Here is a 16,807-nt window from a genome sequence, read left to right on the forward strand (position 1 = left end):
ATTTTTTATACCCTACACCACAAGGTGGTCAGGGTATTATGTCTTTGTGCATTTGTTTGTAACAGGCAGAAGGAAACAAGATAGACCCATAGTATGGAATTTTGCACGTACGATCATATCGGACCTGAAAATAAGTATGCCAAGTTTGATCGAAATCGGTTCAAATATAGCTATAGCTCCCATATATATTGTTCATCCGATTTGTTATTTTTGTCCTCCGCAGCCGTTATATGCACTCTGTAACAACAATATTTGGGGAAATATATCAAATACATCTCAGAAATACATTTGCTAAATTTTATCGAGATCGGTTCAGATTTGGATATAGCTACCATATATAAATTCGTCCGATTTACCTTTTATAGTGCACCAAACGTCTAATATTTGCCTAAATGGGACGGAATTTGGCACTTACGAACGAATTGAGCTAGTATGTCAAATTTGGTGAAGATCGGTTCAGATATAGCTATAGCTCCCATATATACTGTTCATCCGATTTGTTATATTTGTTACCCAAAGCCGTAATATGCACTCCGTAACAACGATATTCAAGGAAATATATCAAATACAGCTCAGAAATATCTTTGCCAAATTTTATAGAGATCGGTTCAGATTTGGATATAGTTCTCATATATATTTTTATCCGATTTAAAATTAATTTCGCACCAATTGGGCAATACAAGTCCGAATTTAAAAGATACAAATGCTTCGGCATATTTAGTCCTTTGAATTTCAAATTATAATTATAATCATAGCGTGTAGGATTGAATTCTCTCATAAAAACTTTTAATTATTAAGTGGAGCTCAACTAAATTAGCAAAGTGGTGTAGGGTATCATAAAATCGGCCCCGTCCGACTTTAGGGCTTTCTTTACTAGTTTAATATTCCTGTTATTCGAATTTCAACGAAATCAGTCTTATCTCGCCCTTTCATATTAGCAATGTCCCACACTGCTTATGTATTTGTATACTCTCAGCCATATGGCTAGAGAGGGCCTCATAAAAATAACGGTTTTAGACCATAGGTATTTTTTGACCAAATTCGTTTCAGGACATTTGGAGTCGATCTAGCGATGTTCGCCCGTCTGTATGTCTGACTGGCAAGTGCGCACGATAACACTCGAAGAGAGTATCCGGTTTGATCTAACCTCAGTACATCATAATACTATTATCAAACTTAGATCGAGTTCGGAGATGGAAAATACCGGTCCACTCCATCAAGTTCCTCCCCCACAAAAGGTCCAAATTTTCAAAAAAAAAAAAAAAAAACATATTTTACTGCACAGAAAGAAAACGGATACTCCGATTTTGTACCAACTTTGCAACTCCTAATATTTGCATGAGTGTTAGGTCAGGTGAGAAAATGGACAATATCGGTCCACTCCATAAAGTAACTCCCCCACAAACGGTCAACAATTTTGAATACTTATAACTCTTATAAAATGTGATGTAAAAGATTGTCTTAAAATTACACAAATCATTCATGGAATGAATATGGAATATATCGGTTCACTACTTCTGGTACCTCCCCTACAAATGTTCAACATTTTAAATATCCATAAAGCTAATAAAACGCGAAATTAACTTCCGATTCCGTTTAGACTTGGTACATCTCCATATTTCCATCAACACAAGATCTGTTATAAAGATGGTTGAGATCGGATCAATTATTCTGGTACCTACTTAACACAAGAAGAAGTATTGTCACATTTGTAGAGCACAAAGGCCATGACACTTGTGGTACTAATTCCCAAAACGTTATTTACCTCATATCTTGAATCAATATACCTAAATGCCAAAATTCGACTAGGAAAAGTATCGCATTTTGGCTCCAGAACCACTTTTCTAATTCATTTTAGTATTTAGATCTTTTAAGTAGAAATATTCAGAAGTTAGCTTATCACCCCTATATGGAAGGCATTACCCTCAAAATTCTAGCTTTTCATCTTTTTTTTCGCATTTTTGTAGTTTTACTATCAACATTTGGTGTCTCTCATCAATAGAGATCCACATGATAAATTTGAATTTCCAAAAATCTTGCCATATCGACCACCTACCTGCATTTCAAATTTCAAGCCTTAGTCATTTCTTCTGGGTGTTAATGAGGCAAAAACTGCAGTTTTCTTCAAAATTAGACTTATGACCTTCGTGTTGTTAGCTAACGGAGGGTGAACCAGAGATATTAAGCTTTGTGGATTAATCGTAATCGTAATTTTAAAAATAAGTAGTCTACAAAAAAGTTTTAAATAAACGTTGATTTCCGATACATTTTTCACGAGTGGAGAGAAAGAGGGAACTCTACAACACAATATGGCAACATTGACTTGTGGTTTGTGTCTAAAATAAGCTTTTTTCTACAAATTTTTTTGCCAACCACCAATGGAATAAGGCAGCCAACTAAAATACCCTTACATTGGAAAATGCTGGGAAAAGCCGGTCTAAGGAAACGAAAACGATGTGGAAGATGAAAGAAAAACAGGAAAACATTAAAAACAAAATTGTAAACAAACCACTGAAGAAGGAACATATCCCAGTCACAGCTTAGGGAGGACACAGCTTTGCGCCTTTTCTCCGGTAATGTTTACGCATCATCCCCCACCAATCGGCCAGGCCAACAACAACGGCACAAATCAAATGCCAGACAAATAATGCAAAAAAAACAAAACATAGAACTCAAATCCAAAAATGGGATACAGACACAGAGTGTACCTCAGCCAAATAGTGATGGTATGCAACCGAAAATTTTGACTGAGAGAGGGGGTGGGGAAAGCAATGCCGCCGAACAGCGTAGAAGGAAACCCAAAATTTTCGGCTATGTGCTCTTCATATGCAAGGTGGGAGGGAGGGAGTTGCTCGCATTTGCTGCTGCATCCTGCCACCAAAAGATAAAGTGAATAAAGAAGGAAAACGAAATGTCAAGTACATTCTAGGTGGTAGTGAACGTGTGTGTGTGAGTATAACTTTGCCTCTGCCGTATGTACATAAATCGAAAAAGCAGCAAAGAAGCATATTGATGGGAGGATGTCAGTGCAGAAAAAACAATCGGCGGTACCACAACAAATAGGACACATACCAACATAACGCACCCCACTCACACACATCGACACACACACACACTCTCTGCACGGCGTACTTTAAAGCCCAAGTGCACCAAACCCAATAGACAGATATCAAATTCACGGGATACAAAGCTGATGAGCCAGAACTTCTAAGATACCGAGAGGAGACGTAAAGTGGAAATTTTAAAGAATAAATCCAAGGAAAATTTATTTCATCAAATACCTAATCGTGGAGGTTGAGCGAAAGAAAAAGTGAAGGAAAAAAAGTGAAATTGTAGACAAAATATTGAAGTAAACCTACAGAGGATAATAAAAAGCAACAAACTGGAAAAAGTAAGAAAAAATTAATAGAAAATAACTGTATATTTTTAATTTAAGGAAAACACCCAGAATTAAACAAGGAATATTAAAAAAAATTAAATAAAAATACCAAACAAATTACATGGATTTGGATTAAAAAATGTTGAAAGTATTCAATGAATACAGAGAAAATAAGTGCCTCTGAAGCCATCTCTGACGAGTTGTAGTGAAGTAAGGCGGAAGTGTGTAGAATATTGTTATTGTGTATTGTGAGTTTCAAGGAAGTAATTTGTCTTTGTGGCGATGAACATTTTTCCCCAAAAGTAAATGTTCGCCCAAATGTTTGTAAAGAATCGTATCTCGTTTTTATAACAATTACCTTATAATGATGAACTAATACATTATAACATATGTGTCTGCCGATTATTAAGCATTTTTCTATATGGTGATACATTTTGGAAAAAGGCGCAGAGTGATTTCAAAACTTTCAATATGTGAACTTTTGATCAGGTGCATAAAATTGATTATTTGAAGAAGTTATACAGGAAATTGACATAAGGAATATTTTCGTGGTCGAGGTCTGATCTTCTCTTCCATGAGAATTTTATACACAACCAGCATATCGATGGCGCAATGCTTATGTATTCCATATCAAACATGTCAAAGTTTTAATCTCGAATTGTATTGGTAACGCTAATAGATGAATTATTCGGAAAAATGCAGATGTGTCCATGTTGTTATAAAATGTTGTATAGATTTTTTTTAACAAGACTTTCTCCAATTTGTCAAATATCCGCAAACTTAGAGTCTTTATGTTGATATCTCGGAAATTAGAGCAGAGTTTCGGTATACACTCAAAAATTAGAGAGCATATATGGATATCCTTTATATTTAGATTTTGTAAAAAAAAAAAAAAACAAGTTAAAAAGCAGTAAATTCTGCCGGCCGGAAGTTTAAATACATTTGGAACGAATTTGAAAAATTTCAAAAAATTAAATCCATTAAAATGTAGCCGATAAGTATTTAAAATCATCAAAATACCGTATATAGGGAGGTATCGTTGTATCGGATCTATACGAAGACCTGGACCTGCATAGACAATTTTCTGTCACAGGCTACGAACTTCAAATACGAAATCTCAATCAATTTCGGTGAGCATTGTACCTAAAATAGTCAAAATACCGAACAAAGGGAGGTACTGCTATATGGGGCCTACACGAAGACCTGGATCTGCATACACAATTTTCTGTCACAGACTGTAGTTCCCATTACGAACTTCGGAGTATAATGACGCTAAAATCATCAAAATACAGAATATTGGGAGGTACCTTTATATGGGGGCTATACGAAGACGTGGACCTGCACTAAAAATATTTTGTCATAGGCTGTAGCATCCATTACGAACCTCAAATACCAAATTTGAAAATTTTCCATAACTGAAATACCATACTGAGGTCCAGCCAGAGTTTGCTACTGGAATCTGTGATATGAAATTGCCGCATCCTCTATTATCAAATGGAGGACCTATCAAATTTGTTATTCGCACTATTTAAGACTGAGCTATGAAATTTTGCACATTCCTAGGATTGAAAACGAAATATACAGGGTGAGATGAAAAAACTGCAACCAACTTCAGACTGCTGTCATTTCTAAGCCAAAATGGCTCGTGAGCTGAACATATCACAATATTCCATTCCGTAAATATAGAAAAATGAACTCGGGGTAAAGCCATTGAAATTTCAAAAAGTGCAAGAACTTACATCGCAACAGAAAGAAAATAGACTCAAAAGAGCTAAAGAGTTACTTCGCTTGGCCGAAAGTGATGAATTGCCGAATTTGGTTTTCTCCGATAAGAAAACATTCGTTGTCCAGCAGTTTGTAAACAAACAAAATTATCGTCTTTACTTGCCAAAAAGGTCAGCTGTAAATGTGCACCTTCGGTCAGCGTATGACGTTTTCATTAGCCATTTGAAGGTCATAATTAATTCCAAAGGTGACCAATTCGATAAAATCTAAACTTATTTTAAAATTTGATGTTATTACCGACATTTTTTGCTTTCATGCAATAAAATTAAAAAAAATGTACAAATTATGGCGTTTGACTTTGTTGCAGTTTTTTATCTCACCCTGTAATGCTACGCATTTTTTGTATAATTCCTATACAATGGTGTCTTCCGAAGTTCGGTATTTTGGCGATTCCAGCACAGTTTTCCAATAAAATGGTTAAAATTCGGGATTTAGAGTTACCAATCGGTGCATTGTCTATATAAGTCCACGTCGTTCTATAGCCCCATATAAATATACATCCATGTATTCAGTATTTTAAACTGAATTCCTTCAAACTTCACTGTAGTAGACAATTGTCTATAATGGCTTCCAAAAACCATACTTCCAGATATTCGATGATTTTAATTAGATTTCCCAAATATTTTTCTTAAATTTTTTTTAACTTAGGAATATATTTCCTGATCCTTAATAGATAGCTCTTTGCTCCTCAGAAACAATACATAGCGTTCGAGTATCAAGTCTTAAAAAAACATCAACATTTTCGTGACTCTAGCAAGCGGATACTTCTTCAGTAAAAAGTCTATCTTAAAATTTAAGATTCGTTCGTGTTAAGCCTTTTTATACCCTCAAACATTGTATTGAGGTTATATTAGGTTTGTCATTCCGTTTGTAACACCCTTAAATATACATTTTAGACACCACAAAGTGCATATATTCTTGATCAGCATATCCGTTTATCCTTCTGTGGAAATCACTCTAGCTTCCGAACAAAATGAAGTAAGTTGATAAAATTTTACTCAATTGTCCGTCCAGGTGCACTCCTTCGCATAACCTCCATATAACTGCACCTCCTGATATTCGGTATTTTGATGATTTTAGCGACATTATTCACCGAATTTTTTTATTTGAAGTTCGTAATGGATATTACAGCCTATGACTGAAAATTGTCGGTGCAGGTCCACGTCTTCGTATAGCCCCCATATAATGGTACATTATTTACCGATTTTTTTTAAGTTTCGCATCATTACAATAAGAATTTAACAGTTTTTCAAGTTTTAATTATTATTAAATCGTTTTTTCTTTTTTCGGAAAGAATAATAGAAAAATGTTTTCCTTTTAAGTCAAAACTTCTTCAAAATGTATAATTTTGAAGTTGAAGGAGTATATTAGTAAAATCATTGCACAATGGACCCACATCCAACTTTTCTGGACAAAACTATTACAACGTCTTTTCATAATGAAATTTGGTCACCACCATACCTAAATCCCAGAAACCATCAGTGACCTCAATATAAAATTTCAGGATTCCAGCCCTATCCCTATCTCACCTAATAATAAATTTTGAATTATTTAGTACTTTTTGTACAGTCAAAGTAAGCATTTTCAAAACAATCTCCATATTTCAATCTCAGATGCCAACAGTAACCTTAATATTAAATGTCAGGATTTCAGCTTTTTAATTTCCCTCATTCCCTCATATAGTACAATTGTAATATACATATCCAAACCCAGGTCCTTCTCTCAACTATAGACACAAACATCAACATCCATATCAAATTTCAGAATCTATCTCTACACCCCAACCAATTTAGTACTTTTCGTACAGTTAAAATACGCATTTCGAAAATCATGGAGGCGGTCTCAATTCCAGCTACCAACAGAAACCTTAACATGAAATTTAAGGATTTCAGTTCTATCTCTTCAACCAATAACAAATTTGGTACCAATACAAAATTGTGTACCACCAACAGGAACCCCAATGCAAAATTTCAGCTTCATCCATTCGCCCTAAACCAAACTGTTACAGATTTATTACTATTTAGTTCATTTCACACACTTAGTATACATTTCCAAAGCCACCTTCATACAGCAAACTTACTTTCCAACCTCGATTCTCATACCGAATTTAAAGTTTTTAGCTCTATCCGTTTACATAATACCAAATGGTACAATTTTAAAACTTTTCCTGCACTTCATTAGTAAATCTTATTCCAAATTTCAGAATTATAGCTCATTGCATTTGTCGAATACAAAATATTTTTCTTTTTTAACCCAGTCTATCGCACCAAGAATGAGAATGGGAAAAATGTCCTCTTATATCAATCTAGCGATGTCCGTCCGTCCGTCTGTCCGTCTGGCTGGCTGGTGCGCACGATAACTCTCGAAGTGAGTATCCGATTTGGTCCAAACTTGGTGCATCCTAATATTTTTGTCAAACTTAGATCGAGTTCAACTCCTTTTGGTACCTCCCCCGCAAAAGATCAAATTTTTCAAAAAATATATTTTCCGCAGAGAAAGAGGGACGATAATCCGATTTTGCTCCAACTTAAAAATCCTAATATTTGCGTCATTTCAACGTAAGGTGCCATAATGGACAATATCGGTCAAAGGATCAAAATTTCGAATAAGTGATGTAAAAGTCCGATTGTCTTGAAATTTCACACATCCCAATATTTTTATTAACCCAAGGTCTGGTGTTAAGATGGAATATATCGGTATACTCCTTCTGGTACATCCCCTAAAAAGGTCGAAATTCTCCAAAAATATATTTTCTGCACAGAAAGAGGAACGATAATTATAACAGAAGTCAAAATATATTTAAATAATCGAAGATAGGCTGAGGGTATACATCTATCGGCAAAACCGACTGGTACTTTTTTACCTGTTTGTATAGGATTTTCTGTCACTTTTACTCAAAACTTTTAGATACATTTTGTCGCAAATTTTCCTACCAACTAACTCGACTTCGCAACACATTTCCTTCTTTCGGTTTGCCATATCCGAGTATCGAATTTGAATCACTATGTACTTCGAATTTAGAAGTCAAAGTCGTTCGAACTTTGACATTTCTACTCGTTTGATATTTACACCCGTATTTCAACTACGGCGTAGTATTGTTCTCAGATTCTGAATCTACTGGAATATGTGTGTTGTAGTTCTAAGATTTTATTTATTTTTTCTATTGTTCCCGGAACTTTAATATCTAATTCTCAATATTTCTTCCTTTTTCTTGTAGTCCGATAAAATGCGAAGCCGTACCGAAATGGTAACGACAACTTTTGTCGATTCGGAAGAGGATTACAGCGATGACGATGACTCCGAGGAGGATTGGCGTCCATCGGCCTCGAATAAAAATGGCAAGAAACAAAAACAACAAAAATCAGCAGGTGGCGGATCGAAAAAGGGGAGAAAACGTAAAGGTGGTCCAGCCGGAGCTGGGGCAAATGCCAAAGGAGCTACAAAACGTAAAACCGCCAGCTATGCCGAAAGTGATGACGAAGAAGAAGAAGATGATGAAGATCTTAGTGAAGATGATTATGATTATGACGATGCAGAACCAACGGCGGCAGCAGCAGCAACAACAGCTTCCGCAACCAAATCCAAACCAGCCACAAGTTTACCGCCCAAAAAACAATTTTCCGAAAAGAATAACAGTTCTTCGTCGGGTAATGGTACGGGCAATAGCAGTGAAGAGGATGCGATTAAATTGCTGGTCTACATCAAGGATTTGGCGGGAGATTATGGGAAAAATAATCGCTTGTGTTTGTGGCGGAAGGATGGTAATAATTTGTTGCAAAAATATATTCGGGTTAAGACAACGCCAGAGGAGTTTTTGTTCACCTCAAGTTCTGTGGTAAGTTGGAGATTGAGATGAGAGGTTAAAAAAATATAACTAATTTTGGTTTTCTTGTCTTCCAGTATTCCAGTTTCGATGACAAGCGTATTACGGATTTCTATGAGATCAAAGTCAAGTCCCTGGATTCCAGCAATCGCCGTGTCAAAATTTCCAATACTTCAGATTTAAAGAAAATCCTGGCAGAAGCTGGCAAAAAGAAACGAGAACAGGCCAAATTGATAGCCGATGATGAGGAAGATGATGGCGATCTCAGTGATGATGATATCAGTGAATCGGAATTGGAAAAAAGTGAAAAGGCCAGTGAAAATAAGGAAAATATGAAGAAAAAGCATTTGAAAATGAAACTAATGCAAAAACGCAAAAAGCCTGCTGCCGAAGATGATGATGAGGACGACGACGACGATGATGAGGAAGAGGTTGAAGAAGAAAATGACGAAGAAGAGGATGAAGGTGATTTGGAGGACGATGACGACGATGATCCAGAGGAGGATATTGAAGAAGACGACGATGGTGATGATGATTAAGTGTAGGGTAAGAAAATAGATTAGGAAGCAGTTAGCGTGAAGTTACCCAAAAAGAAAAGAGTGATTCAATCAAAATAATTTTAAAATCAACGAAAAACAATTTAAAATTATAGGAAGATAGAATTGAAAAAGAAATGTAAGGGCAAAGTTTTGAGTGTGGAGAAAATGTGAAAAAATGGAGAGTTGAGTTTAGAGAGAAAATCATGGTAGACTTTTAAAGAAATAGAATCGATTCACATTTTTTTTTTTTTTTTTTTGGATTTAAAGGGCTCCCAATTGTGGGTGTTTGGGCAACAGAAGAGAAAACTCACATGGCATGGATGAGAACTAACCTTTCGTCTATTGGTGTGAAACTAGACATATGGCCATATAATCTAGTTTTTGTCATCTCAAAATAGACAACATTTAAAGAGTGTGCTCCAAGTCCTTTTGTACCCTCAGACGTATGGCTTGTTATACCCTCAGTCATATGACAAGAGATGGTATATATCATTTTATACTGTCATTTTATACTGTCGAAATAACCGTTTTAGACCCTAGGTTACTTTGCACAAAATCCGTTTCAGAACTTTTGGAGTCGATAAAGCGATGTCCGTCCGTCTGTCTGGCTGGCTGGTGCGCACGATAACTCCCGAAGGGAGTATTCGATTTGGTCCAAACTTGGTACATCGTAATATTTTTGTCAAACTTAGATCGAGTTCGGAAATGGGCAATATCGGTCCACAACATCAAGTAACCACCCCCCCCCCCCCCCCACCAAAAAAAAAGGGATCAAAATTTTCAATCAAACTTTCATAAAATGTGATGTAAGAGTTCGATTGTCTTCAAATTTCACACATCCCAATATTTATATTGACGCAAGGTCTGGCGTTAAGATGGAATATATCGGTCCACTCCTGCTGGTACCTCCCCCACACAAGGTAGAAATTTTCAAAAAAATATATTTTCTGTACAGAAAGGGAAAGGATAATCCGATTTTGCCCCAACTTTGCGAATCCTAATATTTACTAGGTCAAGTGCGAAAATGAAAAATATCGGACCACTCCATCAAGTCCCTCTCCCACAAAGGGTCAAAATTTTGAATATTTATAACTCTTATAAAATGTGATGTCAGAGTCCGATTGTCTTCGAATTTCACACATCCTAATATTTTTATGAACCCAAGATATGTTATTAAGACAGAATGTATCGGTCCACACCTTCTGGCAACTCCCCCATAAAAGTTCGAAGTTTTGAATATCCACGAATCTCAAAAAACGCGAAAGTAATATTAAACTCCATTTAGACTAGACACATCTGAATATTTTTATCAACACAGGATCTGTTATAAAGACAGTAGAGATCGGACCTTTCCTTCAGGTACCTCCCCCACAAAGGGTCAACGTTTTGTGTAACCAAAACGTTTATAAAATCCGAAATAAGCATCAGGTTCTCTTTATATGTCACACATACAAAAATTTTTGGTAACACAAGATATGTTGCGAAGATGGGATATATCGATCCTCTCCTTCTGGTACCTCCCCCACAAAGGCTCAAAATTTTGAATATCCACGAAGCTCATAAAACGCGAAATTAACATTCCAGACTTGGTTCATCTCAATATTTCCATCAACACCAGATCTGTCATAAAGATGTTAGAGATCGGACCAATTTTATTGCTACTAGCCCAAATAGGGTTCAAGATTTTAACTCACTTCAAATTTCAGACATACAACATTCTCGCTAACACAAGATATGTTGTGAGGATGCTATATATCTGCGAACCCCGTCTGGTACCTCACCCACAAAGTGTCACAATTTTCAATACTTTTCTCTGTCATAAATTGCGAAACAACTCAGCGATTTTTATCTGTATTAGATGAAGCATGAAAACGGAATACTTAAATCGACTATATCTGTTACCTCACGCACATTTCAACATTTTCCTTGGCCCATTCTTTCAAAACCCACTCCATAAGGTGTCAAGAGTTTGAATAATCATAACAGAAGTCAAAATATTTTTAAATAATCAAACTTTGGCTGAGGGTATACATCTGTCGGCAATACCGACCGATACTTTTTTACTTGTTTAACTGATTTTTAAGGATTCCTCACATGAGCTTTTTTTCTTGTTTTCTCCCCATCAAGCTTTGTCCAAATATAAATAAAAAAGAAAAAATATGATGAGTTTATCCAAGTCAATGTACTGATTATAAACTATTTTAAAATAATTATTAGAATTTTTGATATATAAAAATAATGAAAAAAAAAAAAAAAAAACAAAACCAAATAAAAAAGTAAATAAACATTCCCCTCCAGAAAAAAATTAAATAAAAAATGACAAACTCCACATAAAAACTCAATGTATATTCCAATGTGCAGAAAAAATAAAATACAAATTCTAAAATTGAAAACGATTTTGGCAAAACAATATATTTACAAAAATTATTGAAAATGTTTTGGAACAAATTATATATTAAAAATGGTTGCACATATTAAAATAACATAGATTTAGCTGAGTTTTCAGATAAAAATTGCCAAATTATTTATAACATTTCAATTTTTAAACATAAAATGAAAAAGTATATAAAAAAACAATGATTGCTCTAAAAATCCCATACATGAAAAATATCATTAATTTTCAATCGTAACATTTAACTATTAACCTTAAGATGATCATAGAATATAAACCAAAAAAGAAAATAAATTTTAATTGAAATAAACGTCTTCTAAAAACATTAATAATTTAACATTTTCTATTTACTTGTAAGCTCAGATAAAATTAAATATAACAATTAAAAAAGCAGTAAGTTCGGCCGGGCCGAACTTTAAATACCCCCCACCATTTGGAACAAATTTGGAAATTTCAAAAAAAAAAAATCCGTTAAAGTCTCAAAAAAATCAAATGTAGCCGTTGTATTAGGGTCTACACAAAGACATGGACCCGCATAGGTAACTTTTGTTATAAGCCATTACAATATTCAATTGCGAAATTAAAAAAAAATAAGTGAATAATTTGGCTAAAATGATCAAAATGTCGAAAATCGGGAGGAACCGTTATAAGAGGGCTATACGAAGGCGTGGACCCGCGCGGATAATTTTCTGTTTTTGGCTGTATTATAAATTTTATACCAAACTTTAAATACCAAGTTTGAAACATATCCTGGGAATAATTTCGCTTAAATCACTAAAATACCGAAAATAGGGAGGTACCATTAAATAGGGGCTATACCAAAACATGGACCTGCATGACCCATTTTCAATACCAAAAGTCCTGCAGACATAATTTACATTTGAGTAAAATTCTAATCAACCTGCTTCTTTTCGTTCGGAAGCTAGAAAATATTGAGTGTTCGGCGTTTTTAGCTATTAGTTGTTATCAGTTATTTGGGTATGAATTATCGAAAACTTTAAAATAGCCATAACTCCTTAAATATTGAGTTTTCATCGGACTTAGCTATTAGTTGTTATCAGTTATTTGGGCATGGAAACTTTAAAATGGCCATAACTCCTTAAATATTGAGTTTTCGGCGTTTTTGGCTATTATTTGTGATCACTTTTTAAAGCATGAATTATCGAAAACTTTAATATGGCCATAACTCCTTAAATATTGAGTTTTCGTCGGACTTAGCTATTAGTTGTCTTCAGTTATTTGGGTATGAATTATAGAAAACTTTAAAATAGCCATAACTCCTTAAATATGGAGTTTTCGTCGGACTTAGCTATTAGTTGTTATCAGTTATTTGGGCATGAAAACTTTAAAATGGCCATAACTCCTTAAATATTGAGTTTTCGGCGTTTTAGCTATTATTTGTGATCACTTTTTTAAAATGAATTATCGAAAACTTTAAAATGACCATAACTGCTTAAATATTGTGTTTTCCGCGTTTTTAGCTATTATTTGTGATCACTTTTTAAAGCATGAATTATCGAAAACTTTAAAATGGCCCTAACTCCTTAAATATTGAGTTTTCGTCGGACTTAGCTATTAGTTGTTATCAGTTATTTGGGCATGAAAACTTTAAAATGGCCATAACTCCTTAAATATTGAGTTTTCCGCGTTTTTAGCTATTATTTGTGATCAGTTATTTGGGCATGAATTATCGAAAACTTTAAAATGACCATAACTCCTTAAATATTGAGTTTTCGGCGTTTTTAGCTATTATTAGTGATCACTTTTTAAAGCATGAATTATCGAAAAATTTAAAATGACCATCACTCCTTAATTATTGAGTTTTCGTAGGTCTTAGCTATTAGTTGTTATCAGTTATTTGGGCATGAAAACTTTAAAATGGCCATAACTCCTTAAATATTGAGTTTTCGACGTTTTTAGCTATTATTTGTGATCACTTTTTAAAGCATGGAGATATAGCATCAGAATCGGAGGTACTTCCCAAAAATATGCACATATCTATTGATCGATTATAGATGCAGTCTCCACATTTGGAATGCGTAACGCAATTTAGAACAACAATAATTTTGCCAAGTTATATTGAAATCGGTTCAGATTTGGATACAACTCCCATATACATTTTCGGCCGATTTCATGTACAGGGTTCCCCATATTCGACGGACCCATCTGGCAACGCCATAACTTTTAACAGAGATGTCACATCGCTTAATGACATACCGCGTTTGAAGCGTCAGTCCAAGCAGATTTTTACCATAAATCAATACATGCCACTCGAAATAGTTGAAATTTACATTCAACAGAAGAAGTCAATTGTGAAAACTCAACGTGCTTTTAAAACATTAAAAAATGTGAGAAGTGCACCTTCTAAGAACACCATTAAGCGTTTATACGAAAAGTTTTCGACTGGTAAGGCTCTTTCTACTCCGAAGAGGCCATATAAAAGTCAACCAAGGCGATTGGCCGAGAATATCGCTGTCGTACGAGCCAGTGTTGAGAGGTCCCCAAGAACATCGCAATAACGCCGTTCTCAGCAGTTGGGCATGGCTCGGTCCACTTTACAACGCATTATTCGCATTGATTTGCATTTGTTCCCGTACAAAATTCAATTGACGCAAAGAATGTTGCCTGCGGACAAGCCTCGTCGATTGGAATGGGCCCAAAGGTCCGTCGTCACATGTGGAGAATAGATCTTTTACTTACACAAATACTATTACATAGACAATTGTAGATTACACATTAGGACCTCAATGGGTTACTGATTTTGAAATTAGTTCATGCGAGTAATGACTTAAACGGTTCGAAATTACGAGTTTTACGAGAAGGAATATAAATAACGCTCTTAGCATAAACCGTCGCCTTGCAAGTGTTGGAAGATCAATTAACAGTAAACGACTTTCATAAGACGGAAATAATTCCGAATTCCAGTTAAGGCCCCGTAGAGCAACATATGAACTTGAACTGATTCGATTTTATCTGAATAGCATTTGTAAAAGGGACTCCACAGAATGCATCCGTATTCTAATGCTGGGGAGGCTAAAATAAAAAACATTCTTTGGATTGACATAAGGATCATCGCACTCTTTACGCCAGCGTTTTTAGCATTCGGCCCAATTACGGTTGTCGTTACTATAGTCGTCGTCGACTTTATGTGCGAGTCGCCCTCGCCGTCGCTTCGATTCAAAAATGGTATTATGGTATGGCATAGAAGCGACATCGACAGTTTAAAATAAAAGTTGGCAACAATTAAAAAAACGTTGGCAACACTCCCTTGTTATTGACAAAAAAAGATAATCGGCCCAATTACGGTTGTCGTTACTATAGTCGTCGTCGACTTTATGTGCGAGTAGCCCTCGCCGTCGCTTCGATTCAAAAATGGTATTATGGTAAGGCATAGAAGCGACATCGACAGTTTAAAATAAAAGTTGGCAACAATTAAAAAAAAACGTTGGCAACACTTCCTTGTTATTGACAAAAAAAAAAGATATTTTTTTTGGTATTTTGAATTCTAATTTGGACTCTTTCGGAAAAATAAAAAATATAGTGAAAAAATGAAGATTATAAATGCCTTACATATCTTAAGTTCAAGTGAGGATGAAGAGAAGAATGTATTTGTAGTGCAGCGGCGAGTGTTAATGCAGCCAACAAACATATTTGCATTGCCTGGCTCTTGATTGTGTTGTTCCAAAAGTTTACGCCGCTCTTTCAAGAGTTCAATAGTTTCTGCTTTCCTAGGTGACTTTTTAACATTGTTTTTTCAGCATTGTCCACTTGCTCATTTTCATGAACTATAACGTCTATTACACTTATGTTTTCTTATCTTCTATTCCAAGTGCACGACCTGGTGGATTCCATAACTGAAACTGCATTATATTCGCGACAGACTCCTCCAAAGGCGACAAACTCATTTGCTTAAAAATGCCACCTCCATTGCTGCTGGTTTCACCCTTGTTGTGCACAAGTTTCTTTTTAGTTTTAAATTTTTAATCTTTCCAAACCTAGAAGAATTTTAGAAAACCAACTAATAAAAACATACAAAAATAATTTTAATTTTTACATACTTTTTGCCAGCCATCGGAGTCTCTAATCGGAGGCCCGTTTACATTTAATTTTGTAGCAATAGATTCCCAATCAGATTTAAAATTAGCTGGAACATGACCTTTGGTAAACCCTTTTACCAAACATGGATTTTTTTCCAATTCGGAAACCAAAATTTCAAATTGTTTTGCTGTTGTTATTTTCATGGTCAAATATCAAATACAAAATGCTTACAATATCAACGTCGACTAAAAAATGCTATGTCGTCACAATTTTTTACGGCGACAGATATTCTCAAAAATCGACTTCACGTCGACTATTGTATCGGCAATGATAATGGCAACCATTTGTCGCTATCGACAAAAAACGACAACTCTAATATCATTATTGTCGCCTCGACTTAATTTTGCGACGCCGACGATAACCGTAATAGGGCCGATTATTAACAGACGAGTCAATGTGCAACTGAAAAGGTAGTTTAGGATCTAAGATAACACCGAGGTCAATAAAGGAATCAACATTTTCTTATTTGCATGAACCGAAAAAGTAGTCGTAATGTATTGGATGAAATCTAAACAAGGAAAATTTTTTAGCATTTCTTTATATTAAGAGACATGTCATTTGACTCCAAGAGTTCACAAGATAATGTAAATCGTACTGTAAAACAAGTAAACAAGCTGTAAGTTCGGCCGGGCCGAGCTTTGAATACCCTCTACCATTTGGAACGAATTTGCCAATTCTCAAAAACAATAAATTACGTTAAAACTTCTGTTAAAATCTTAAAAATACCGAATGTAACTATTATATTGGGGTCTATACGAAGACATGAACCTGCGTAGATAACATTTGTCATA

General features: G+C 35.1%; 1 protein-coding gene and 1 long non-coding RNA gene across 2 annotated transcripts; one reads left to right on the forward strand and one right to left on the reverse strand.

The window, feature by feature from the left end:
- Positions 1 to 2,432: 2,432 nt before the first annotated feature.
- On the forward strand, positions 2,433 to 10,237 carry LOC101895275 (glutamic acid-rich protein). Its single transcript, XM_059130000.1, has 3 exons — positions 2,433 to 3,391; positions 8,382 to 8,999; positions 9,065 to 10,237. Exons 2-3 carry the CDS (start codon positions 8,391 to 8,393, stop codon positions 9,524 to 9,526), a joined length of 1,071 nt encoding a protein of 356 aa, XP_058985983.1. The 5' UTR covers positions 2,433 to 3,391; positions 8,382 to 8,390; the 3' UTR covers positions 9,527 to 10,237.
- A 5,153-nt stretch (positions 10,238 to 15,390) lies between these two features.
- On the reverse strand, positions 15,391 to 16,383 carry LOC131806127 (uncharacterized). Its single transcript, XR_009343978.1, has 2 exons — positions 15,977 to 16,383; positions 15,391 to 15,913 (listed from the first exon to the last, which is right to left on the reverse strand). It is a non-coding gene; the product is annotated as an uncharacterized LOC131806127 (long non-coding RNA).
- Positions 16,384 to 16,807: the final 424 nt, after the last annotated feature.

The sequence above is a fragment of the Musca domestica genome, unplaced genomic scaffold (assembly GCF_030504385.1).
Source record: "Musca domestica strain aabys unplaced genomic scaffold, Musca_domestica.polishedcontigs.V.1.1 7, whole genome shotgun sequence".
Classification (NCBI taxonomy): domain Eukaryota; kingdom Metazoa; phylum Arthropoda; class Insecta; order Diptera; family Muscidae; genus Musca; species Musca domestica.

What these genes read in the sequence shown, in the direction of transcription:
- LOC101895275 (XM_059130000.1), top strand. Translation starts at nt 8,391, where the DNA reads ATGCGAAGCCGTACCGAAATGGTAACGACAACTTTTGTCGATTCGGAA. An exon ending in TGTTCACCTCAAGTTCTGTG is followed by an intron (nt 9,000 to 9,064) that starts GTAAGTTGGAGA and finishes CTTGTCTTCCAG; the next exon opens with TATTCCAGTTTCGATGACAA.